The 27,294-nt window shown below is 43.0% G+C and overlaps 2 protein-coding genes across 6 annotated transcripts in view; one reads left to right on the top strand and one right to left on the bottom strand.

The window, feature by feature from the left end:
• Positions 1-146: 146 nt before the first annotated feature.
• Positions 147-7,837, bottom strand: tm2d1 (TM2 domain containing 1). The gene is made up of 7 exons (XM_028999847.1): positions 6,762-7,837; positions 6,265-6,338; positions 6,067-6,175; positions 5,904-5,995; positions 4,355-4,428; positions 1,261-1,380; positions 147-409 (listed from the first exon to the last, which is right to left on the bottom strand). Exons 1-6 carry the CDS (start codon positions 6,893-6,895, stop codon positions 1,270-1,272), a joined length of 594 nt encoding a protein of 197 aa, XP_028855680.1. The 5' UTR covers positions 6,896-7,837; the 3' UTR covers positions 147-409; positions 1,261-1,269.
• The window catches only part of patj (PATJ crumbs cell polarity complex component), a 78,406-nt gene continuing 58,432 nt past the window's right edge, over positions 7,321-27,294 (top strand). For 2 of the 5 annotated variants that reach the window (XM_028999846.1, XM_028999842.1), the window contains exons 1-19: positions 7,353-7,679; positions 7,911-7,942; positions 8,299-8,356; positions 8,459-8,637; positions 10,554-10,730; positions 11,031-11,170; positions 11,409-11,574; positions 16,347-16,475; positions 18,221-18,451; positions 19,333-19,435; positions 19,524-19,612; positions 19,879-20,020; positions 20,526-20,660; positions 23,078-23,157; positions 23,311-23,367; positions 23,449-23,583; positions 24,450-24,611; positions 24,905-24,973; positions 25,053-25,247. In XM_028999846.1, coding sequence (XP_028855679.1) covers positions 8,335-8,356; positions 8,459-8,637; positions 10,554-10,730; positions 11,031-11,170; positions 11,409-11,574; positions 16,347-16,475; positions 18,221-18,451; positions 19,333-19,435; positions 19,524-19,612; positions 19,879-20,020; positions 20,526-20,660; positions 23,078-23,157; positions 23,311-23,367; positions 23,449-23,583; positions 24,450-24,611; positions 24,905-24,973; positions 25,053-25,247 — 2,211 coding nt within the window. In that variant the 5' untranslated portion in view covers positions 7,353-7,679; positions 7,911-7,942; positions 8,299-8,334. Of the gene's footprint in view, positions 7,680-7,910; positions 7,943-8,298; positions 8,357-8,458; positions 8,638-10,553; positions 10,731-11,030; positions 11,171-11,408; positions 11,575-16,346; positions 16,476-18,220; positions 18,452-19,332; positions 19,436-19,523; positions 19,613-19,878; positions 20,021-20,525; positions 20,661-23,077; positions 23,158-23,310; positions 23,368-23,448; positions 23,584-24,449; positions 24,612-24,904; positions 24,974-25,052; positions 25,248-27,294 lie in introns of all 5 variants that reach the window. The other 3 variants (XM_028999844.1, XM_028999845.1, XM_028999843.1) reach the window with 3 other exon arrangements.

Genomic DNA, 27,294 nt, shown 5'->3' with positions numbered 1-27,294 from the left:
CACCTTCTGACAGATAATCCTGTTTTTGGGGCAGTGGTGGCCTAGCAGTTAAGGAAGCGGCCCCATAATCAGAAGGTTGGTGGTTCGAATCCTGATCCACCAGGGTGCCAATGAGCAAAGCACCGTCCCCACACACTGCTCCCCGGGCGCCTGTCATGGCTGCCCACTGCTCACAATGGGTAATGGTTAAAAGCAGAGGACACATTTTGTTGAGTCACCGTGTGCTGTGCTGCAGTGTATCACAATGACTATCACTTCACTTTCACTTTAATCATATATTTACACCTCTTCATCATAATCACTGACAGTGCAGTGTCCCATGCGCATTTCTTCTGGCCGGATAGTGTGTGCAGATGATAGGACCCGATTTACAGAATGTGCTCCCAGAGCTGCTGCTGGTTTCCTCAGCCTAAAGATGAAAAGAGAAGATCATTATTTTTGCTCAGTTCAGCAAAGATCTAGCCACAGAATAACACATGCAGCTGAAGTATGTATTGTTCCCAAAGGAATAAAAAAAAATTATAAATAAATAAATGGGGTTCAGGCTTAAAATGTGCTGCAATAACAACGCTCTGTTTTTGTTTGAAAGTCCTTCTAGAACCATATGCAGCTAATGGTACCAACAGAGAGGCCAATGGGCTGAAGTCATCTGCAGAGGCTTTAGGAGTCACACAGAGTGCTTAGCAGTGAGGGATCCAACACTGAACTATAAGCCAGCATTCTCCAGGGGAAAAGAAAAAAAACAAAACATAACTTGCAAATCCCCCCATTTGTAAAATGGATTGTTTACTATTCATGTATACAGGTCAGTAGCATTAGTGTCCACATTCATCTGTATCAGAACACCATCAGAACACGGACCGATGGAAGATTGGTACAACAGGATGAGAGTTCAACAGATGCAGTCCCTGGTACCAGCTGTAATAAGTGCAGTCTCACGACCCCTTCCCAGCGACCCCCCCTCCCTGGAGTCAGCTTCCTGTGTTTGCTCTGTAGCCTGACATTTAATCATTCCCCCCCAGGGCTGGAAGCCTCTAGCTGTGAAAGGGGGGTGCAAAGACGAGCTGGAGCTTGTTGAAACAAGGCAAAAAAAATGCCCTTGTTCTGACCATTTCAATTCTTCTTTCCATTGTTTGGAGTATAAAGAAGAGGCCATATTTTCACGGACATGCGTTTTGAAGGGCAGCAGGACACAGTTTGAAATAACTGCACATGAAGAAGTCAAAGCTGCCTCACAGGACCCTCTGGACCAAGCCTTACCCCTTTTCTTCAAGGGTTAAGCTGCGTTTTTCTGTAGGTTTCATTAGTGATTGACAGTCGAGTCAGACGAGCCCCATAGTAATCTACGATGTAGTCAGAACCGTCAGATGGGCCAACGATCTGAAAAAAGGAATAAAACAAAAAAAGGTGAGTATGTTATTGAAAAAACTCATTCACACATGCAAGTGCATTTAAAAAAGCACATATTTTTTATGAGTTAATTACGCTTCATATATGGTATATTCAGTACATGTGACCATTTCCAACTATTTTCACTTATTCGGTGCTGCACTAAAATTCAATATAAGCAAAAAGGCCATCCAAGTGGCTCCATATTCAACAATTTGAGAGAAATCTCTTTTCTAAGGTGACTGCAGTAGTCAGGTCCTCCAGGACGGTGGCCCGGTAAGGAGTGAATGAGGGCACTCATGTTGAGAGTAGACCATACATTCATGCAGCGTTCACTGCGGGACTGAGCTTGACGCCTCAGGTCAGCTAATAGCATCCTGTCACCTCTCCACTAACACCTGGCCTCCACCTTCCTGTCTTGGGACTTAAAGTCACAGGAAAGTGTGGAGGGTGGAGGGGATGGAACAGATAAAAGACATCTGGACCTCGGCCTACACTGCACTGGAGGGAAGGAGGGGGGTAGGGTCAAGAAAACAGAGCAGCCAGCGAACGGGGCGACTCAGACGACGGGCGATTCTGGACCACTCAAGATTAGCGCTCCACTGGCCCGGGCCCAACACAAGCTATTTCTTCCTGCTCTGATAATGGTGCAAACTGAGGGTTTACGGTCATCCATCTAGCTCCCTGTCGACCCAGCTTCTCAGGGCTTGAGGGGACCCTTCATTCCAAGGAATTGAGAGTCCTGCATCGGTCTCTGTGGGTGAATTAACATTCAATTCGTCACACGGTCTTCGAAGGCTTTCGCTGGTTTAAAAGCAAATTGCTAAGTTACACAGGATCATTTGTCAGGAACTCCCCCCCCTCCAGCTTTTTTTTTCGTTGTTGTAGAAAAGCACAAATGAGGGACAACACCCAGAAACCAAATCAATGGACATAAATAATAATAGCATGTCCCAGGTGTTTATTCATTAGCTTTCAAAGATGCATTTCGCATCCGATGCTGCTCTTAGTCAGGGTAGTTACACTTAAAATATGGTGCTTTAGCGAGTAGCGTGACGAATAAATGGGCTCCCCTGGGAAGCGGGACTCTTCATCAAGGGTGTCACACTTTCAGAGCCCAGACAGCATACAGCTAATTGAGAGTGTAAGTGTGTGCAGACTCTGCGCGCCAGTAGCACTTCTTAAAAGCATTGCTCTCTCAGGGCCCTCAATAAGACATTAAGAGAACAATAAACAGTGGTGGGCATCTCTTAATCAAAGTTGCAGCAGCCATGTAAAAAAAACAAAAAAAAAAAAAAACAAGAATGGCACCCCTTAATTTATCCTTGCCTATTCAAGCACTACTGAGTAGCATAAAGAAGGAATTTAAATAAATAAATAAATTGTAGCAATCAGGGAAGGTCATTCACTACACTATTATAGTCAATTCATAATAATAAATGTGTTAAATACACAAAATTATCATAATAAACAGTGAACTGTTTGAAATTACTGAATATAATAATTAAAAAACCCATTATACTTTAGTGCACAGATAAAATTATTCCATAAATAGAGTGCTGACTTATTAGCTTTAATTGTGATTATTAGCACTTTAAGATATGGCTGGGTGAAATGCATGGACCATTAATTGCTAGCGTGATTAAGTTACTATTGTGCATTACCTGCAACAAACTGTGCAAAATTTATATATCACAAATGAAAAATTGCTGTGCGCTGAAGTTCATGGAAATGTGTGAAATCCAGAACTGCTCTGGTCCACTGGCAAGCTAATCCTCGCTCTGGCCCAAATAACAAATATCTTTCATTGCATAAGAATGCAAACATGGGCAGAACACCTGGCTTGTAAATTTGCGGCTACGTCCAAACGGCCAAGCCTAATTGGGGTGGAGGGGGTTGAGGTTAGCAGCTAACAACATAACAAATAGACTGGCCTTTTACTTCGGTCAGCCTCAAGGGGCCTGTTGTAGGGGTACGGGGCTTTTCGGGTGACTTCTGTTGGGCAAGGTAATACGGCAACAGCTGACAAAACAAAAACTCATCACTCATTAACTGCTTCTCATGAACTAAAAACAGCGTGGAGGAGGCTTGGTTGTGGACATGTCTGAGGTCAGTTCAGGAAAGAAAAATGAAAACAAGCCGAATACACATCTATTACAGAGCAGCCAATAACAAGACGGTAATGACAGACAAGGTAACTCCTGTGGCAATTATTTTCTTTGTGTCATGAGTCTGATGCTACAGGAAAAAGAAAATCTCTCCCAAATCCTTCCATCATGACCCATTCAATCCTCACCTCAGTTTTACTAAATAAATAAATCCATTAGTCTAGAGTGCAGGAGAAACCGAACTCTACTCCTCACTCCTTCTGAGGGTAGACAGTAACCATTAAGGTGTTAAATATGTTAATATGTTGAATGTAATCATTTTTTAAATGTGATTGTGAAGACTATTTCTGAGGTTAAGGCCTATTAAGACTGAATTAGACAGTAATATTTGAGACAGGCGCCCGGAGAGCAGTGTGTGGGGATGGTGCTTTGCACCTGCACTTTGTAGCTGCCTTTCATCTGGATCACTCTTTAACAATAATAAAACGGGGACTTTCGCCTCATTTAAAAGTCCCTCAAGGACTAATTCTTTTCATTACACTGCAGACACACTTTTCCAAAATGATTTACAATCAGTACTTAAAGTGAAATATTTTGCTTGGGACACAGTGGTAGCAAGTGGGGTTCAAATCGGTTACTATGGGTCAGCAATGGGTTTAATGCCCACTAAGCCATAACCAATTCATCTGAACCTATCATTGTGTACAGTGTCATTTATGTTTTGCATAATTTGGGAACAAAATATGCGATACATTTTTAAAGTTTAAAATGACATAATAATCCCTTGGCGAGAGAAAAGGACATAATAATCCCTTAGTGAGAGAAAAGGAAATGTTGAATTTGTGAGCACAGCTCACCTGCATAGAAATCAGCATAAAGTCCACCAGGCTTCCAATCCCACAGAAGCCCACGGTGCAGAACTTGAGCAGGCCTAAGGAGAAGGGAACGGAATGTCAGCAGGAGTTGGACAGAAAGGCACAGCGGTCCAGTTTAGCTGCAGCTCACTCCCCGTGTTCACCAAACCGTTAACTGGGCTGATGTGCAAGGAGCCGCTATTGTTTCTGCCGTGCCCTCGGTTTAGCAGCTGGACGGGCCTTGTGGGACTTTCTCCCTCCCAGCTTCTGTTCAAGCTCCACTCATGTGAAGCTTAATGGCAAATTAACTCACGGGGCAAAGGTGCACCATTCAAAATGTATTTTAAATAGCCGCCTTTGATGCATGGTATGTTTAAAGTCATGTGGAGGAAATCCTGAATGCCTCGACTAAAAAAGCAACTGTCTCACAGTCACAGCTGCACTCTACCCCCACCAATCCCTGTGGTTATATCAAATTGGCTCAACAGACATGGAGCCAATCCAATGTTTTGCACGTCAGGACTGAGTAAAGATCCTTTCGAATCAAAGCAAGGAAACAATCCAAGCACACCCAACAGCATGAGCCCCTAATAACCAAAAAGCAACTTGGTCCAATGAGTCTCCCTTAAACAATTAAAAACACAATTACTCCACATTACGCACAATATTATTTCTAATTGCCCGTTGGTGACTTAGGCATGTTGGGTTATGGGGGATTATATGAGATGCCTGCTAAGATGTCCGTTCAACAAAGCCGACGCCCGCCTTGTGCAGTTTACTGGCCCAGCAGGTCTGCAGCGAGTGGCGGCGTAAGTGTGAGCCAGGTGCAGCAGCCCTTTCACCGCACCAGAAGACAATGGTGACAAACAACTCCAGCGGCCGGCATGAAGAAAAACCCTGCAACAAACGGGGGAGGAGGGGGCTTTAAGTGGGGAAAACCCTTTGTGATGTTGCAGGTGCTTAATTAACAGCGAAGCCTTACACACGCAGTGGGTGAAGGTGACAGCGCTGCGGCGCGCCACGCCTGACTTCAGCACTTTCGTGCTTGTGGCCTTTGGCTAATCAGGGAGCTCCTGGGTGTGATAATGGGACCACTGTTCAGTCTGTCACAGGCTTTGGATACTAACTCCATTTGCCCAGCAACCTGTTCAACATTATTAAACATTCGTTCTGAGCCACTGTTGCCCTGAAGGCATTGAATCAGATGCAGAATCGGCTCTTCCAGATGTGGTGCTAAATCGGAAACAGATGAGGTTTTTTTTTCACTGCAATCTCAATTCATGTGAATTATTTTTAATGTCACTCCAGATTGACGATTGTGTGAGGAAGTCACAAATATGAAAATACTGAATTCCTCAGCATTCTGGGTGGCAGTGCAGGATGTTGCACATTCCAAGGAATGCTTTGAGATTTGAGAACAGTTCAATTGTTCATCACAAAGCATGGATCATAACACCATGAAAGTGTAGCTGCAGAATCTGCAGGAACTCTGTGAAAGGAGGCACTTAATGTGTTTCTGCTGCAGTAACACACTAATAAACTCAAGTCTTACCCAAGGCAGGATAACCCAAGTAGAAACGATCAGCCCCCAACCATCCCAGAAAAAGGGAGAGGGCAACAGCAACCTTGTATGAGTAGCCACTCCTACAAAAAAACAAATGCAGTTAAAAAATCATGACATCATAACAATATAAAAATTAAAAAGTAAAACTTACACATTCCGACAAGGGACGCTTTTGTTAAAACCAACTTCCTCTCCGCTGAATTTAAACAGAGTCCCATTGGATAACCTGCACGTGACATTAGGGGCAGGTTTGCATTCCACTGAAACAAAACACAATCAACAACAATAAAAAAAAATGTAAACACTCTCTGTTCAAAAGACTACATAGATATGCAAATATTAGACTCACCCCATGCAATTAAGTCCTTGCAACTTTCTGGCTCTTGGGTTGCATCATCAATTTTGGGGTCCAAGCAAATATACTTGATAACAGTTAAAAGTTCTAACACAATGTCACTGCATTTCACAATTCTTTTGAATGTGGTCAACTGCTATATGCAATTATATAAGGAATTTTGCACCCGCTCAACCAAATCTTAGTTCATATTAATATAAATATGCCTTTAATCTGAGGGGGATTAAATTAACCTAAAATGAGAACACAGAAAAGGGCAGACATAAGTAAGGGTTATATAATGTCATCTTTAATAAGAGTTAATCTAAATCACTTCTTTTTAGTCATGTGTTAAAAGCTGTTGCCGCAAAATCACAACGCATTTTCTATTCAGTCTAAACCTCCACAGGAACGTAAACAGTGCCAGTAGCACATTAGCCGGCACGTTAGCTGCCGATTGCTAACACGCCAACTAAAGCCTCGGCCAGATGTTACTGCAGCGTGAAAGATATTGTCCAAGGCGGAGGCTTTCACAGTCGTCAACGTCGTCTTCGGGGTTCCCTTGTGCATCCCAGTACAACGAGATAAACAACACGACGAGCGTCAGCCATCGTCCCCGACACAGCCGAGGCCAGGTGGACGCCATCTTGGCGCTGCCGCTGAGTCCCGTGACCGGAGAGATTTAAAGGCGCACACCGAAACCTACAGCAGCACGGCCTGTGTTGCCAAGTTCTTGTACTAAGCGCGAAATTTTATACTCGTGTAATGTATTTTAGCACCCCAAAATAGGCAAACAAGCATAAAATCCAATAAAATGTATATTCTTCATGTTACATTATTTCTGTTCAAAGGGGTTGATATATTTGGGCTTCTTTGGTAAGCCAGGAATTTATTCTAGTTTTGAAGTACCGAGCCTCGAGGACAATTTCTCATATAGCCCGAATAACTTTTAACAACGATGCAAATAGAAATACTCTAACACCCCCTTCTATCCCGCCTATACCCGGATGTGTTATGCGTCGGATTCGCAGATTAGTGAGAAATATTGTTTTTGGAAATCCACGATTGCTTTTTTCTGTGGCGATGTCTGGCAACATAATTCCATTCGTTGTAGACACCCTCCCCATGAACAGACTTTATTCTTTAAACATTTTCCCAAAGTTTTATCATCCAAGTAGGTTTAACTTTTGTGAGTAAACTGGCTCATGTGTGTCGAGTTTATCTCCGGACACAAAGTCGGGGGCTTTAGTTTTAGTTTCTGTCCTCGGTTGATGTTGTAGCAGCGCGTCTCAGCTTTTACTGGGAGGCTAAGCTAACCCGGCTGTGTGAGTTATGGCCACGCAGCCGACTGCTGCCTGAAAGTGTTTTAAAACACTTCCGCTCCCGTCTGAACTGCCCGCTAATATAGCGTTGGAATATCGCACTGCCAGGTAAACGAGCTCTCGTAAGCCCTGGCTGTGCCGATGCGCACCTGTTGCCCGTGAACGCGGGGCTCGCCTAACCTCGTTTTACCTGCATAAACGTGACCTCACGCCGTCAGCGTTTCGGGGCTGTGGTCAAACTTGCAAGCTGGTGTTGCGGAAAACTGTTTTGGGCTACTTCCTAGTCTTTTTTTTTTTTTATTTAATTTTAAACTCCTGATTTCTTTCTTCCCTTTTAAGGTGTGTCTGGTTTGCCAACTTCCGTGGTACAGGTAAGGATCGTGTCTAAACAAATTAATATTTTAATATCCTACATGACAATGTCGGAATACTTTGTGCCTACTCTTTGATAAGAAACGGAGATTAATGGTATTTTGACATACAATAAAACAAGGGCGTTACCATATGGCCGTAGCGAGGGGAGCCGACAGGTGGACAACATCACAAAGCTAAATATATATATATATATAGAGAGAGAGAGAGAGGGAGAGAGATTTATAAAATGCTTTATAAATATCTAAATACATCAGGATGTTGTTAATTTATGATGCCATTCAACTATTCAAATTTAAGTTAACCTTCATTTTCTTAAGTCGGTGTTATAGTAAACATTAGCAACTCTGTACAGGAAAAGTAGCCTGACATCGGGACATCTTGGAGGACGATGTATGAAAATGTTGCAACAGGTATAGTTATTATTTCAGTATAGTGCAAGGTACACTAGCACTTTTCACTAGTCTTTTGCTAATATTTTTAAACGTTTGTCCCAATGCATTTCGGATGCCTAGTGTCCACACTTGAGCGGCAGAAGGTGCTGCAGGCCTTGGACCGTCTGCAGGCAAAGCTTTCCCAGCGTGAGGAGTGGACTCACATCGAGAGACTGGGTGCCCTGAAGGATGCTCTGCAGAGTCCGCTGCTCAGCCACATCCTGACTCTACAGCACTCGATCAAACAGCTGAAAGAACAGGTGAAACATGGCGCATGCCGCACATTTTAAAAACCAGTATTTGCACGCTTGAGAGAAGGAATGGAATGAGTCTCTGGAATGTGAGGAAGTATCGTGCCGTGGCCTTCCCACACTTCTGGGTGAAAATTAACCATTTCGGAGGTTAATGTTTTCACATAAACCATTAGGCTTGAAATGTGCACCAAAGGGGACTGGTGTAGTGAGCAGGGACATTGATACACCCCTGATGGATATTTGTATTCAGCACAAATCCTTATTGATGCAGGCAGTGTGTGTGTGTGTGTATGTGTGTGTGTGTGTGTGTGTGTGTGTGTGTGTGTGGGGGGGGGGGGGGGGGGGGGGGGGGGGGGGGGTGGCTCTTAACAATACACAATCCAGATGCCAAATTAAGATAATGGTACTAGCGGAAGCATACCTTCATATTCTAAGTGCTGCGAAGGTCAGACGAGCTCCTATGAACACGTCAGGTGAAAACCAATTGTGTATAATAAAGCGTGTTGGGGTTGTTGTTGTTGTTTTTTGTGGCTCTATCAAGCCGTAATATCTAATGTTGGTTCGACTAACTGGCCTGTCTGAGATTATATGATGAAATGGCCAGGAACCTGCTCCGTCAGCCCAGACTAAATAAGCGGGAGACTGATAAGTTTCCACAATGTGAGTCTAAAGGTCATTAATACATTACCTGTTTTGGACCGATGGGAGCTGCAGAGAAACTTATTGATTTTTTTTTTTCTTTTCTTGTGTGTAAAGATTGCTTCTGATTATAATCACACCTGCCTCCATCTTCCTGAATACATTATGCACTGTATATCCTTGGAATTGTAAGCATGCTAAAAATATATTGCAGACTCAACACTGTATTATTGAAAAGCTCTGTGTTGAGGTAGTCAGATGTTTGCCTGGTCAAGTTGCAGTGTGATCCTGCTGTAATGGAATTTTTTTGCTGTGGTGTTTGAAATATTTATCAGGTGTTTCAGATTGATGAGTTTTTACTCAGGTAGGTTTAAAGTATTGTATTTTATTTGGTATGTATAGAACTTATGTCTTCTATATTTCAAGACAACATTTAGAGATGCTGATCTAAATGGGGCAGTGGTTGGAACCTGGACCTGAAATCAGAAAAGCACCATCCCCACACACTGCTCCCTGGGTGCCTGTCATGGCTGTCCACTGCTGGCACCGTGTGCTGTGCTGGGTTTCACAAAAACAAGAAATCATTTTCTCTTATAGGAATATTTATATGTATTATGTATGTGTGTCTATGTATGAATGTAAATATATGTGTGTGTGTTTTAAAGGTAACCAGTAGATTGACAGCTCTCAGCTCCTACTCTTTTTGGAATATTTAAATCCTCTTCCATCAGTGCATCAGTAATACATGAAACGCAGCATCACATCTCCCTTTCTCGTCCACATGCTTCTGTTTGCCAGGAACATATGAGTCATTGGGTGCTATTTTTGTGGTGCTATATAATATTTGTGGTGCTGGGTGTGTCCACAAATGCCAGGTTCACTAGTTTGAAGTAAAGCGCAGGTTTGGTTCGATAGCAGTTTGGAAGTAGTCTCAAGATGACTGTAATAGAGACTGCATGTGAGATGTCCTTTGATGGCCTGTGAACAAGTGGTATGACAAGCAAAGAAAACTGAGGTTATCAGAGAAGGATGGGTTCACAATGGTGTAAATTGTGGCATATTTACAGAATCAACCAACTCCATGGGCTCCTCTCATTTTAAATGTTGTTCATAGATACTTATGTAAAGTTAGTGTTTGGAGTGCCCTTACTTGATTTTATTTGTGTGTGTTTTTTTCAGCAAATCCTGAAATTTCATAAAGGGTGCAGAATTTACCTCAGATTTACCCATTCATGTTTCAGGGTTCTCATTGCAAAATTTTTTACAATTTTTTTTTTTTCCAGCTGAACAGCCTGCCTCCCGATAGTGAGTTTAGCTTTTCCAAGAAAGGTCAGCTGATCTTCAGTGCCAACAGACCTCCAAGCAGCCAGGGCTCTTTAGTGTCCAATGGCACAAGCTTCTCCTCTGCCAGTATCCCATCTTCTGAGCATCTTCAGATGTGGATTCATGCTGCTGCTAAGGTATGTTAGTGTGGTGGTGGTGTTTTTCTGTGTGGAATTGCTGGCACACAAGAGCTTCTCTCACTTGCATCTGAATAGCTGAATAGATATTTATTAGAACATAAACTTGATCCCACTGGAATCAACTGAGAGTAGATACATTTAATGAGCTTACCATAACAGCATGCCTCTTGGCAGAGTGATTTTGTAAATGTTTATTTTGATTGTGTGCCTTAGAGGCCTGAATTTCATATGTTCATTTTGAATATGCGTTGGTGTGACGCGAGCTGGAGTGTAAATTGTCTGACCGGTACTCTTTAGGGAAGGAAGATTGAACACATCAGCCTGCCAAAGCCGCTGTCTGGGGGCCTTGGCTTCAGCGTGGTCGGTCTGAGGCCTGAGGGTGTTGGCAGCCATGGAGTCTTCATCAGACAGGTGCAACCAGGAAGTGTTGCAGACAGGTGGGCCCATGTGATGCAATCTCAAATTCAGAAGAACTTTAGTGATTAGACAGCTAATGTGTCTTGCTATAATTTTTGCATTAGCAATCACTCACTTGGGAAGCAGAACTGCATGGGTTAGAAGGGATTTTTTACCCCCGCAACGGAAATATTATGCAAATCTGTTGTTCCATATGTTTCACCCACAGTTACTTAAAATATTCATACAGTACCCACTGTACGTTTGATCTGCCTACAGGAGTGGCAGATTGCAGGAGAATGATCAGATTCTGGCGATCAATGGGATTCCTCTAGATCAAAGTGTCACACAGCAGCAGGCTCTTGCACTGCTGCAGCAGCAAAAGGACAGAGTGGAGTTAGTGGTGGCACACGACACAGTCAATAATCCTGCCTCTATTGATACGGTAAGGCCATCACACCGCATGAGTACATTATCACATTATAAAAAAGGATCTTTTAACTGCAGTGGGTGGCTTGTCCTTTGAAGACTTTTCATTAGTAGATGGACTAGCTAGGGCTGTTCTTCAGTAAGATGTGAAATAATTGTTTACCTTGTAGGCATTTTTTACCGTAATAGACATTTCTGAACGGTAAATACACTGTTAAGTACACCGCAAAATAAATAAAGGGAACACTTAAACAACACAATGCACCTCCAAGTCAATCACACTTCTATGAAATCAAACTGTCAGAACCCTTTTCAGTGGTCTGCTTTCTGGCTGATGTTTTGGTCACTTTTGAATGCTGGCGGTGCTTTCACTCTAGTAGTAGGAGTCTGCAACCCACACAAGGGGTTCAGGTAGTACAGCTCATCCAGGATGGCACGTCAATGTGAGCTGTGTTTGTTTGAGAGTCTCATGTGCAGGAGGAGCCCTGCCGGAGCACTGAAGAGTAACCTCCAGCAGGCCACACATCTGTTCAAACGGTCAGAACGGACAGAAACAGACTCTATGAGGGCTCGACGTCCACAGGTGGGGGTTGTGCTTACAGCCCAACACCGTGGAGCACGTCTGGAGATGCCATGGAGAACGTTCTGCTGCCTGCAACATCCTCCAGCATGACCAGTTTGGCAGTGGGTCATTAATGGTGTGGCATTTCTTTGGGGGGGGGGGTCACACAAACCGACTGCCATTAGGTATCGAGATGAGATCCTCAGACCCCTTATGAGACCATATGCTGGTGCGGTTGGCCCTGGGTTCCTCCTAATGCAGACAATGCTAGACCTCATGTGGCTGGAGTGTGTCAGCAGTTCCTGCGAGACAAAGGCATTGATGCTATGGACTGGTTTGCCCGTTCACGAGACCTGAGTCCAATCGAGCATGTCTGGGAGATGCAACGGCATGTTGCACCTCAGACTGTCACGGAGCAGGAACATGCAGAGGCGTTTTAGGGATGTCATACAGGCACATGGAGGCCACACACAATACTGAGCATCGTTATGATTTGTTTTAAGGACATTACATCAAAGTTGGATAAGCCTATACTGTGTTTTTCCACTTTTATTTTGAGTGTGACTCCAGATCCAGACCTCCATGGGTTGGTAAATTTGATTTGCAAATTTTGTGTGGTTTTTGTTGTGAGTGTGGGGGGAACAATTTTAAACTCTTGCAGAACGTTGACTATTTGTGTAATTGTGTGACCCAAGATGAATGCATTTTGTACAAAGTTTGATAAATTGATTGTGCACATCCCAGGCAATTACTACTTTTGAATGTGGACTTAAAAATTGATTCATTGTATTTTAAACACAGAACACATGTTTCATTATGGTTCTTTACTTCAGGGCTTTATGGTTAACAGCAGCAGAGTGGAAATGCTTCTTTGTCCCATACTTGTGTTAGACAGTTGCTCACACACAGCTCCCAGTGTGCCTTTCATGGCTGCCCACTGTTCACCAAGGGTGATGGTTAAAAGCAACTGACACATTTCGTTGTGCCATTGTGTGCTGTGCTGCAGTTTATCACAATGACACTTCACTTTTTTCACTTTTCACTTTCAACTTAATAATTATGCTATAAACTAGGTAATGCCTCTAAGTGACATTAAAAGATGCTGATCTGGTAGTCAGAGATTCTAAATACAGGGGAATGCAGAGGTTAGACTTAAATATTGGATTGTAATGCATATGTATTTTTCTAATCATATATTGTTATTGAAAGGAACTTTTCGTATCAGAGGAGGGCATACATTTATTAAATTGAATAAACCCCATAATGCACCCCATTTAATAGGTTGTAGTAAATCCAGTCAGGAAGACTTGTGGCAACTTGCACAGTCTCAAAAATATCCAGAAGTGTGGGCAGTCAAAAGCCCTTTTTTGAATAAAAGATAGCTGGGGCTGCTGAATTTTTGCAGCATGATACAGTCAATATCCCATAACCACATGAGAAATGGTTCTGGTTCGATGAGTCTTAGGGCAGAGATTTTGACCTGAATTCTGAAAGACATGTTTGGTAGAAAGCCAACATCTCATCACCCAAAATCGCCTTTCCCACTGTAAAACAGTGTGGTGGCTGCATTATGTTATGGATTCCTTTGGGACTGAGGCTGAGGGGATAATGAAAAGTGCAAAACCTGCTGCCCTCTGAAGGAAAACTGAAGTTTAGAGAAGACTTTCAGCGTTCAAGAATAACATTGATCTGAAGTACACAGCCAAGTCGACCAAGAAATGGCTTTTGAGAAAAGGAAGATCAATGTCCAGAATTGCCCAGATGCCCAGAGCTCTGACCTCTCTACTTTGGAAAACCATTGAACTGACCACAGCAGGCCTCGGTGGAAACTTTTATAACATGTTAACTTTGACAGATAATAGCATGACTTTTTGAAATATGAATTAATGTAATCTCTACATTAATGTAATGTACAGTAAAACATTTTAGTAATTGCATTATGTGTTCATTTGATTGCACAATATATTTAACTTAAATTGAGGATCCAATAGAAGTGGAATTAAGGAACACATTTTCTAATTAGAGACTGTAAATGAACAAAAAATTGAAGTTAAATTAAATAGTTAAACTCTCTGGTTTCACAGTACCTCTATTTGCTAGTAAACTTGTGTGCCATATCTTGTTTATGAAAGCTCTGCATTGACCGTTTGTGCAAAGGTTTCCTTTGGGCAGCATTTAAATAGGCTTTGTGTTTTATTGCTCCTGCCCAAACCTGTTCAAGACCTGGCTAAAACTTAATTTGATTTAATTATAATTATATTATATATAATGGTTTAATTATAGTAGCAAAGCAAAATGTTGGTATACCTTTTTGTTCAGAGGAATATATTGTGTAAAAAGGTTTCTTACGAAACCCCTCAAAACAATTACATCCTAGTTTCAGCTCATGTACAAAAACGAGCAGTGATTGTGTAAAGCTGAGAAAATATTTATCTACAAAGCATTTATCCACATGCACTCAAATGTCCTTTTTTATGCCTTGAATCCCAAGTATAGTGCATATGAATATAGAAAAACATGTAGAAGTGGGACGTGCTGCCCTGATTGGCAATCCAGAAGGAATTATCTGGTAGAAATGCCCCCTGGTCATCTCCCAGCAGAAATGTTTTCTCACAAAGACAGCTCTGGTGCTGTGCGCCTTTCAATGTTTATTCAGGCAACTTCTAAAATTATATGTCAAGTCTATCATTTAGACTTTTTATTTATCTTGTTTCATGAATTTATGAGCTTGCCTTGTCTTTGAGGAAGCCATCGCAATGTGCCCAATCACTTCCACTTACATGCTTGTTGATACAGGATTGGGATTTATGTTCCTGCTACCAGGTGGACTCAGCTCTGATGTTTGGCTGCCAGTGTGAATCAACTTCTTTTTGGCTCCTGCTCTCGTATCTCAACTTGCAAGCAAAATGCTTCCAAACACTAACCGCTAATCTAGCATTTGGGGTTCTTGCACCCACTGAATCTATTGGCCTTTTGCTAGGTTGCAGCCCCCCAGCTATCAGGCTCATCAGCCTGCAAGATTTTTTTTTTTTTCAGGGTGGAAGTCTCGAGCTCTCGGTGTCTGCTGCACTGTAGCTGGAGAGGCTTATCTCTGAAATGGTTCTTTTCTTTTCGGGATGAGCACACGGGTAAATCTCTGTCTCCCGGGGTTGCGGCAAACTTCACTAGAGGTTTCATTAGATGGGGAGAAAATTGCTGAGGAAGTCACCCATCAGATAAGGCTTGGTAATAAGAGAAAAGAAATGTTCTGATTGCGGCTCGTTAATAAGAACCCAAGGAGACTTGGGCGATTAGCCCTGCGGCTTGTGTGTGATCAGTGCGATGGGGGAGTAAAGGCTGAGGAGAGGCCCTCATGGGGCTCCTATCCATCAGCTGGATTTGACTTTGACATTTTAGCACATCAATTTGAATTTCTGGCTTATTATGCAGTCACTGTAATGCGTACTTATCAGGCAAAGCTGGGCGGTATTGCTCTTCTGGTGAACTTTTTCATGGCTCTGCTGTGATGAATGGTAAAATGTATTCCCTAAATGGACTTATTTAAGGTCTAAATCTGCACTTGGTCTTCTGACCTCACTTTCCTGAAATGGTCGGTGTTGGATTTAATGTCATGTCCTTGTAAAGGCCCCGTGCAAGAGATTATTTTAGTCAACTTAACACCTTTATGAACACCTCATAAGTGATTAGGCTATCCTAATCCTTACCAATATATTTGTTGACCCCCAAAACACAAGCGATGTCCTGTCCATCATAAGCAACAGTGGATGATTGATGAGTATTAAAATGCTTTAAATAATTTGCAATGGCCCAACCTTGCTTAGCGCGCAAACGGGAACTGTTCAGGGGCAGTGGTGGCCCAGCAGGTAAGGAAGCAGATCCGTAATTGGAAGGTTGCTGGTTCAAATCCTGAACCACCGAGGTGCCACTAAGCAAGTTACTGTTCCCACACCCTGCTCATGCTGGCCTACTGCTCACTAAGGTGATGGGTTAAAAGCAGAGGTGTAATATTTTTGTGTTTGCTGTGCTGCAGTGTTTCACAATGTCTTCACTTTCTAAAAACTGCCAAACTGCCATCCCTCCAGTAGAGAAGCAAAGACTGGGACCTATAGCTCATTATTTTGACATTATTTAAGCAGAGAACCTGCAGAGATTTGAAAATGCATTGAAGTGAAATTCAAGTTTACTATTTAAGTGTGTGTGTGTTTTTCCCTCTTTATTAATTACAGGAGCAATGGGGTTACATGGAAGAGATAGAGCTGGTAAATGACGGCTCTGGCCTGGGATTCGGCATCGTTGGGGGCAAAGCTACTGGCGTAGTTGTGAGGACCCTGGTGCCAAACAGTGTAGCTGATAAGGTTTGTTCTTGTGAATTACCCCCCCCCCCCCCCCCCCCCCCAACCCTCTCTAGAACATGGGAGTCATCTTTATGTGATCTCATTTTGTATTTTCAGATATTGATTCCAAAAATATGATACCCTATCAGTATTACATTTCAGCTGTATTGATTGTCTCCATTTCAGATAGGCTTTTCTGCATCACACAGAAAGTTGAAACACTAATGCTGCTGGACAGACTATTTCCCTGTACTACGTTTGACCAACTGAGTAATTTTGAGCTTCCGTAGGCAGCATGAGCCCAGTTGTTGTTTTTTCATGTTTATTTTCTGGGATCATTGTAAGTAGACTGTAGATCTCTAAGCCAGCCCCACATTCACATTCACACTCACAGGACCAAAAACACATGTTAAGATGTGTTAAGTTCATGATTGAACTTATCTGATTGAGTTTGTTCATAGCTTTTCAGTGTGCAGACCCAAGTCAGACCTTACCAAGAAAATGACTATTTATCATTGGTGGTAGTAGCCTGGTGTCCCGGAGCAAGACTCTTAAACCTGAGTTGCTCCAGGGGGACTGTCATTGTAACTGCTGATTGTAAGTTGCTCTGGATAAGAACGTCTGATAAATGTAAATTTAACTCGTATGAGCTTCCATGAGTAGTCTGGTGTCCCGGAGCAAGACTCTTAAACCTGAGTTGCTCCAGGGGGACTGTCATTGTAACTGCTGATTGTAAGTTGCTCTGGATAAGAACGTCTGATAAATGTAAATTTAACTCGTATGAGCTTCATAAAAAAATCATGTAGTTATATTATGTATGAGATTATCTGTCACTAGTGTGTGTTTTTCACATGAAGAAATTGCTGGATCATGACAAGTGTGGTAACCCTGGAGTACAAAATAAGGGAATTATAGAGGATTGTGAGTGAGATAAAAGCATTTTTATTTAGGAAATTGAGACATTATAATAGAGAGGCGGTGTAAAGCAGCATGCATACACAGACATGATGAGTCCTGACACACTTTGTTGTGCTCAGTCTGAATGATCCTATTGCAATTTCTCTTTTTTAAACTTCTGCTCTTTTTGTGTGCTGCAGAAAGGCAGTTTGCGTTAACATGGGAACATTTGAATTGTTCAGAAACAATCTGTGTCAGTTTGAACTTCTTAAAATGGTTTATACAGCAGGGATCTGGATTCAGGACCCTGTTTCACATTCAAAGGGTTCACACCCCTTCTCCCAACCTCTTTCTCTCTCTTTTCTTTCCCTGAGTCTTTCCATCTCTCCCTCTCCTCTTTCCTTTTATTTTTGCCGCTCTTTTCTCGCCCTGCAAATATCCGCACAATGCACACAAAACCCTTCTTGTTTGCAGCACTGGATTTCACACACCACTGCATCTTATGCTCCAAAAAAGCTGTCAAAAATGCCCCTTTGTTGTCCCTGGAGTTTCCCATTTCAATATTAATGGTTTCAGTTCCACCCCTCTTGCCCCACAAATGCTGGCAACATTTGGGATATTTTGTGTAAAAGGCGATTCATCGAAACTTTCTGATGTTTTTTTTTTTTTGTTTTTTTATATTCCATGTCTGCTTTACCAGACTGTGCCACATATATTTCTTTTACGAATTTGTCAGAGTACATGTTGCACACATGAAACGTTTTTAATGCTAAATGGCTTTTTTAAGTCTTGATGAGGCTAGTTTCAGCGTTTTCTTAACAAATTTGAACAGGCTATTTAAAATAGATCAGTATTCTTTCATTTGGCAGGATGGCCGTTTGCGGACAGGCGACCACATCTTGAGGATTGGAGACACGCCCACATTTGGTCTGGCCAGTGATCAGGTGGTCCATGTGCTTCAGGCCTGCGGCAGCCGTGTGCGCATGCTGATAGCACGAGATGCCATGGGGGAGTCTCGCCCTAACGTGCCTCCACCGCCTACTCCCTCTGCAGCACCTGTTTCTGCTCCACCCATACCACCCCGGCGGGCCAGTCGGACTGTGAGTGGGCCATCTACGGTCACCTGGAAAAACCTGGACATTCATGGAATTCTAGAATTTTCCAGACCTTGAAAGGTTTTGGAATCCGAAACATATAAATCATATAAAGTCATTGAAAATCTTTTTGTAGAAATGTTTAAGAACCCAGTAGAACAATGTACTGTACTTGGGATTTGTCTGATTAGTTTGACAGTTGTTAAAGGAGATTATTTAAAGAATATTTATCTTTTAATTTTTAATGATAAAAGAAACTGCACAACTAGTATCCTTGCACGACAAGGTGTCATGAAACTTGGACATAAGAAACATAAGCAGTTCTGCTTTTAGTGCCACCTTTATTTTGCCGTCTGCCACTCAGAGTTGCTGCTTGCCACCTCACTTTTTATAGTCCATGTTCACTGTTAGTTTTATAGCTTGTTATATTTCTCTAAGAGTCATAACTTCATAGCAGCTCCCCAAGGCTTTTGCTTAGTGTTATGGATACAAAATGCTTCAAATTCCCAGTTAACTATGTAATAAATAGGTCAACAATGCTTTGCTAATGTTAGTAAGTCTATGTCTTTTAATACCAGGAGGTATTACGTGGGACACAAATGGAGATGTTAGGAAAGGAGTTAGTCAAGTCAGATCCTTTTGGGTTCACCTTAGTCTATAAGTCTTAATGATATAATTGACATTTATCATGTTGTTAGTTAATGTGTGTTTAAGATCATTATCTTAACATTTAAAATGCACTTGGAACAAAAACATTGTGTAGCCTTATATGAGATTTTTAAATTTAATTATTGAATTTTTACAGTGCTGTCCACTTGGTGATGTGTATGTTCAGATCATTTCAGCCATGTTGCCATTGTTGTATTAATTACTTTTTCATGATTCAGCTAAATCTGGAGGGATATGAGATCCATGAAGTGCCAGTAATGAAGAAGGAAGGTCAGAGTCTTGGAATCTCTATTGTTGGCCGCAAATCTTCAAGCAGTGAAGGTGAGGTGGAGGTGTCGCCACAGAGTTGCAAAAACATTGACTACAAAACAAAAGGCTAAACTGCAGGAATACTGCTTTGTGAATTCAGATTCATTTGGGATATTTGTCAAGTCTGTGATACCTGGGAGTGCTGCTGACCAGTGTAAGAACATCATGATCAATGACAGGATTATTGCGGTAATTCGACTTTTTCATTACCTCTGTTTATTTGACTTAACCATGTATATGCAGTTGTTCATAAGTGAATTCATTTTTCAGGTCACATTTAAAAAAAGTTGAATTTCAATTTAAATATTGAAGATACTGCAGATAAAGCACACCGTTAAATGTTTATCTTCAGACAGTTTTACAGCATTAGGCCAATCAGCCATGTTTAGTTCTGCCCATCTGATGCCCTGTTCCCCACTTTTCCCCATGGGGTCTTTCTTTAACCACCTTGGCAGCTGGACGGTGTCAACCTCCAGGGATTCACAACCCAGGAGGTTTTGGAGGTTATGAAGCAGACCGGTCAGACAGTGAACCTTACACTGGCTCGGAGGATAGCCTCATCAAAACGCATGGACAATGAGAGATCCCTGGACAAGGGTGAGTTTGTTCTGCATGAAAGCGTTTTATGAAGTTGTATTATACGATAATGTATGAATTACTCCTTCTACTGTGTATAACATTGCGAAGCCCCCTCCCTGCACATGGGAGGTGTATAAATATGCATGTGCTTCCTGTGTGTGTCTGGAATGGATGCAGGGGCGGATGTGTTACAGCTGTGTTAATAGAGTGTTCTGCCTGTGTTAAGCTCGGTATAATGGATGGATGAATGTTGTCCACCGGGAGGCATGAGCAGGATGGACTGTGCTCATTAAACATGCTTCACTGGCCCCTTAACTGTCTACACTGAAGACAAAATAATTACAAAAGCGAAATCGAAAGAGTTTTTAAACTCTTGTGACTTATCAGTTAAATTTGACATCGTCAGTAGAGCATGGTTTGTGTTCTTTAGCTCCCCCTCAGGTATTTGGATTCAAGTGAAAATGTGATTTTATTGTCATTTCAGTTTTCGTTGTTCAAATGTGTTTTTTTTTTTTTTTTTTAGTCCATAGAGATTCCTCACGTGTGTCTCTGAAGAGGTCAGTGGAGATCAAAGCCCGGTCGGACATGCAGAAGCCTCCAGTGCTGGAGCCAGTGGAGTTCGCTGGCGGTGGGCCTAAGCAGCAGGCACCTGGCAGAGGTGAGCTGAGGGCAGGCAGGTAAAAGGCTGCAGCTGTAGCCTGGCGTGAGGGGGCAGCACTGCGGGCCTGAGCTCCACAGCGGCAGCAGTAATACATACTCTTTGAGTAACTCCGTAATCTGATGGAGCCCGAGCTCTGCGCTGCTCTTACCCATTTGATCTGCCGCCAGTTTGGAAGCAATGTTGAGAATGCTCTCAGAGGCACAGCTTGGCTGCACCCTCGAAACTCGCATCCACAAAAGCACAGCCACTCCCTCTCCACCCGCCCCCCACCTCTGTGCGTTATTAAGGAATTTTATGACTCTTCAGACAGCCTAAATCTCCATGTAAATTTGGGTCTTTTCATCTCTATGCCCTCTCTCCTTTGCTCTATATATATATTTCTGTTTGACAATGGGTCATCTGGGGTTGTTGGCCTGGCCTTTGCAGGTCTTGGAAGCGGCTCTGTGGTGCAGGAAACTGATCTCGAGCCGCACCCCTGGGCCTGGGTCATGGGCAGGCCAGGCAGTCACTCGAACCCACCCAACCCCATCTCCACCCTGCCCTGCCCCAACGTTCTTACTGTCATGCTAGACGGGGCCCTGTGCAGATATAAATATGGAGATAGGTGAGCCGGCAGCAGCGGAAGAGCCGCTCGGTGCCGGGGCTCAGTGCTGGGGGCTCGGGTTACACTCTGTCCTAATTAATCCAGACAAGACCCTGTACCTGCCAGATTTCTAAATAAAGTGTTCTGTTGCACAGAGCCAGTACAAGCCTGGGATAACAATGATTGCTTGTCAAGGGCTTATTTCCCTGTAGGGGAGCCATGGCACTTGTAAAACGATAGCCATCTTAAATCAAAATACCCCACTTTTTTTTTTTTTTTTTAAATAATATCTCTTTCTTTCTTTTTCTGATCTCTTTTTTTCTGTGTTAAATTATACTGTGTGCATAGCACCTAAACAAATAAGCGTGTTTTGAGTTTTCTCAGAGGACAATGCCTGGAATCGTTTTTCACCATGTAGCTGACATAAGAGGAGCGCTGAGGGAATTAAGCTTCTTGTCTGCATATTTAAAGATGATTGCAGCAGAAGGAACTGTAATGTGCCTCGTCCACCTTCGTTCTTCTTCCAACGTGTGTTCTGAAGTTTAACACCTTTGAAACAGATGTGTAATCAGTTCATATTTGTGTCTTTGTTTGCTTTCTTGGTATATTTGCTATCAGTTATACTCTAGAGCAGAAATCTGGTCCCACCCTTGGATCAAAAAATTATACCAAATCTTGTTAAAAGAAAACATACTAAACATACTACACTGAAAAACTAAAACGAAACTGACTGGTTTTATGTAGTGTAACACCATATAATGTTTTAATGTATGTGAACGTGTCACATCAATTGAAATAACTACCTCTTGCCTGTATCACAGCAGTATAGATTTGCTGCATCCTTTCCAGCTATTCTAGTAACTTTTTTTTTTGTCCAGACCTTCCCAGCATTGTTTCTAGCATGAAAAGTGAATTTCTGTGCTCTAACAATATGTTTAATATGACTTGTTTGTGGGTAAATAATGTGTTACTACAAAACAAAATGTTACATTTGTATGTATGCTGTTGACTGATGTTGAAAAAGCAGCGTATTGTTTACTTGTTTTAAAGGAAAAATCCTTAGTTGGGCCCAAACTTGTAGCCTGTAGTGAATGGGCACTTCATCGGTGGTTGATGTTCTGGACACCGAACTTAATAGCCAGCCATGGTGTAAACACCTTCAAGTTCAGCTCATTCAAATTTCTATTCACCCCCCTGACTTGGTCCTTCCTGCACGTGCACCTGGTTAACAGATGTCTGGACTCATGTCCAACAGCAACGCATCACTGTTTTAACATCAGCCAATGTTTGTGGTGAACTGTGGAGCAGTTCTGGTGGGGGGGGGAATGCAAATGTAATCAGAGGCCCGTGCAGAGCGTTTTGCGCCTGGCACCTGAAGTGAAGTTTGGAATGAGTGTTGGAATGGTTACGTGTGCTCAGGGACTCCTCAGGTTGCACAGCCGTTGATGTATTTGCAGTTTGCCCCTTTTTGGGGACTCCTTTCATTGCCTCCACTTATTTTAAGGGAAAACACAGCTGTCTGGACGGGGCGTAGGGTCATCCTCATTTGTGGTCCCTGAGCATAATGTGTTATTCTGTAATCAGATCTGCCCCTTTCCTGTTTCCTAAATGTGACCTCCCCATTTCACTATTCACATTAGTCCTTGATTAACCCCTCCCCACAAAAATAACTCTTATTTATTTTCCAAAATGACATCTGCACTCTTGTGGAGTCCCAGTGTAGTCAGTGTTTCTAAATCTGCAACCAATTTAGGAAATTATGTCACTGAGTGTTAGTTCCTACGTGGCTGTGGGTGACTCAGAGTGAAACGCTTGTTCTGCTCGGTTGCAGCCCAAAACCAGATGGGCCTTTCGGAGAGGGAGCTGAGGGATAAGTGGGAGCAGGCTCTTGGACCGCACTACGAGGTTATGGTAGGCTGCTGTTCACAGACATCTGGTGATTGGCTATTGAAAGAAAAATGTTTTGTAAATACAATTAAGCACTGCCCACAAATGACACGGACATGTCAGGAAAAGTGAAGTGTGTGGCAATTAGTGGTCTGTGGTGGCTCGTTTGAATTACAGGTTGTGGAACTGGATCCGGTTATTGAGGATGACGCCGAACTTCAGAAATACTCAAAGGTGAGACTTAAAGAGAGAATGTGGTAAGAAGACTACAGAGTGCACTGCAGTCTTTGTTCAAATCACTGCTTTCTGTCTCAGCTTCTTCCGATACATACCATGCGCCTGGGGGTAGAGCTGGACTCCTTTGATGGACACCACTACATCTCAACCGTTGCGCCTGACGGCCCTGTTGCCAGGCATGGTTTACTGAGACCGGAGGATGAGCTGCTTGAGGTAAGGATGTATAAATTTAGGGATTTCAAATCAGAGTTGCCTTCCTTCCAGTATCTGGTTCTCTCTCAGCTTAAAATGGCTCACTGTACCTGGACCAAACCCCATGTGTCCAGGAAGCCGTGTGGCTGCTGGTTCTGTGGGGCATGAGTCTAGCTGAGGCCATCTGCCTGCCAGGCTCCTGCCCCCTCAGCCCCCTGCTGGCCTGGCTTCCTGCCCCCCTCGGCAGCTTGGGCCTGGTGGACACGTTCCGCTGTGCCTTCAGCCTGTTGCTGTTGGCAGGAATATAGGCAAAGAGGCTCTGGAGTTCAGCTGGACCAGGAAGGGAAGCAGATTTCTGAGAGAAACTGTAGCCTCCCGCACTGGGGGAGGTCAGTCACCCACCCTCGCTCTTCCTGGATCTCGGAGGTATCTTTAAACGCATGTTAGAAATACCATGCATCGGTGCACCCTGGCTCTCGTAACTCAAACTGCATGAGGGACTTGGCGCCGCTCGCAAAAAGCCCCCGGTGTGAACATAGCTAGCAGGGCATAAGTGGCTGACTGCGTGCACAACCTGGGGTCTCTCCTCCGCAGCAGATGGCAGCGAGCGTACCCTGCACTCTGACAGCTCACGCTCATCCGGCAGCATTAAACAACGATCAAGGGGAATGGCAGCTCCCTGAGATACTTCCTGTCATCAGGCCAGCACCATCAACCCACACCTCACAAAATACCGACCCCTGTTCCTCTCAACAGCCGTCGGCACTCTTTTATCTGTATCCATCCCCGTTCCTAGGGGATGGTTTTATTTCATCCTACTAATTACCAGCCAATCGCTATTTTTAGCGCTCACAACATTAGTTTGTCTGTCTGTGTGTGTGTTTTAGATGAATGAGGTGCAGCTTTATGGAAAGTCCAGACGAGAGGCAGTGGCATTTTTGAGGGAGGTGCCACCACCCTTTACACTGGTGTGCTGCAGGCATCTGAGTGAGGAGGGCAGCGATTTCCATCCGGACACAGGGCATCTTGCTGCCACTCTGGAGGAGCAGGTCTCTCTACCTCTCATTTCTGTCTTTACTTCTCCACTGCTCACAGTCAGACAGGCTGCCTCATAAAAATACACCAGTGTTCAATACACCTAATGCCACTTCACGTGTTCTTGAATGGAAGGGTTTTATTTTTAAATCACTAATCAACTTGTACCAAGTTTTAATCCGAGCTTTTTGTTGTTTTGAATGGGTATATATGCGATGTTTGTATTTATTCAATGCAAATGAAATTCTTTAATGAGATAAGAGTTAAGATGCCTTGGTGTCTCACTGTTTCATTTTTTGTTTTAAAGATTGAAACCAACCTATCCATGTTTGCTAGAGATTCAGTGCGTGGTGTGAAACTAAATGCCCAGACCCAGGTACGGTTGACTTTGTCTATAGTGGGAGTTGTTCCTGAGCGAAGTCACTGACTTCTCTTTCTTTATCCTGGTTTCAAAGCCAGAGCAAAGCTCCATGTTGGAGACTACAAAACATGAGGACACTGACCAGAGTTTGTGGCAGAATAAGATGGAGGAAGGGGAAGAAGATAATGATGATGAAGAAGAAGAGCTGGCCCTCTGGAGCCCTGATGTGCAGTTAGTTGAACTGGAGAAGTCAGAGCGGGGTCTGGGCTTCAGCATCCTGGACTACCAGGTAGGTAATCGTACATCTGTCCCTTTCCCAGAAATCTGTTTTGTGCTGCTGTACTGATCTTGCTCTTCTGTACGGAATGCGAACTCTAGGGAACATGATCTCTTGATCCTCAGACCAGCAGCACTGGGCCTGGGAGGAAGTTTGTTGAAAATAAACAGGCAAATAAGTGCAGTAGCTTTGAGCTTTAAACGAGACTCAAAGTGTCCTCTCTGCTCTGTGGCTGTGCTGTAAGCCGTTGACTAAATCACAGCAAAGCCTCTACAATATGTCCTTGTTGGAAAAATAGAGAGTGGGCCGAAGGGGAAAAAAGGAAAGCTAATTAAATTAATCCCCTATGACTTTTCCTGTAGCTTGATCACAGGAAATGTGCCCTGATGTCACAAGTCGTTGGGCTGAGAACAAAAGGAAGCAGCAATACCTCCCTGGCAAAGCCAGTGTTTACCTGGAGCCCAGCCAAAACCCAAACATCAAAACCACTCCATTACAGCGTAATGCTGCCTCTCTTTCCCTCTCTCTCTCCACTCATTAACAAGTAATCAAGGTTAGGACATAACTGGGCCTAAGTGGTCATCAGGAATCCCAAGCAATCAGGTAACGAAGCTGTTTAGACTGCAGCATTCGCCTGTTTCAGCTCCATGACACTGGGACGGGCAGCGTTTACACGCTTCGCGGGGGGAGGGCTCATTTTTATGTCTGTTGCCTAACAGTGATGTAGGTCCAATGCTTCTGACTTGGAAAGTTGGGAGGTGCACAGCAGCACTAGAGCTGGCCTAGTAGGGGCTGATTGCCTTTTAATGTGGTGACATTAGTCATCTGTCAGGCAATTAATGATTAATGATTGTCACCAGACAGACATAATTACATGGACATTTAACACCTTAAATCCCCACACTTTTGTTTATCTTGTCTTAAAGTGCATTTTCCAACATATCACATAATCACATCATACCATATATAATACGAACATTTTTGTGAGTTAGAGGCATTATAAAAGACACAGTGTTTAGGGACTGTTGAATGTCAGATTTAATAGTTTGCTGATCAGAATTCTTGAATTAAAGTTCTGATAATCTGACTGCATGTTTTGAAACGACTGTCAGTAAGAGCGATTACATTGGGAGCTGTCAGTTTTCCCCATTGAGTAGTTAGCTGCTCAACTCTAAGATTAAGATGATTGCTGCATTTTTTTATGTTTATCTGTGTATACAGTGTATAAAAGTATGAGAGAGAGGTCTAATTTTCATTGCAGGTACACTTCAACTGTGAGAGACTGAATATAAAAAAAAAAAAAATCTCATTGTATGATTTTAAAGAATTGTATTTGGTCAACAGCAAAAGTTCACCTCAATACTTTTTAACGTAACCTTGGTTTGCAATGACAGAGGTCAAACATTTTGGGCTCTCACTGGGAAGAGATTCTCAATTGGACTGAGGTCTGGATACTGTCTAGGTAACTCCAGAAGCTTATAATGGGTGGTAGTAGCCTAGTGGGTAACACACGCCTATGAACCAGAAGACCTGGGTTCGAATCCCACTTACTACCATTGTGTCCCTGAGCAAGACACTTAACCCTAAGTTGCTCCAGGGAGACTGTCCCTGTAAATACTGATTGTAAGTCGCTCTGGATAAGGGCGTCTGATAAATGCTGTAAATGTAAAATGTAAATGTAAATAATGCTTTTTATGTAGCCACTCTTGGAGATCTTGCATGAAAGCCCCAGGTCGAGGTAGATTGTCAGTGATTCAATTTTCTTATGTTTGCTCCAACAGTTGATTTCTTCTCTCTGAGCAGCTTGCCTAATGTAGATTGGCTAATCCCAGTCATCCCAGTCCCAGGTGTACAATTTTGGCCCTGGTGTCCTTAGACAGCTGTCTGCTCTTGGCCATGGTGGAGGTTTGGGTCTCACAGTTTGAAGGTGTGGACAGGCATCTTTTATACAGATAACGAGTTCAAAACATTGCGCCGTTAATACATGTAACGAGTGAAGGATAGAGGAGCGTCTTAAAGAAGAAATAACAGGTCTGTGAGGCCAGAATTCCTGCTTGTT

This window comes from Denticeps clupeoides, chromosome 13 (assembly GCF_900700375.1).
Source record: "Denticeps clupeoides chromosome 13, fDenClu1.1, whole genome shotgun sequence".
NCBI lineage: Eukaryota > Metazoa > Chordata > Actinopteri > Clupeiformes > Denticipitidae > Denticeps > Denticeps clupeoides.
This window is presented reverse-complemented; position numbering and strand designations above follow the sequence as displayed.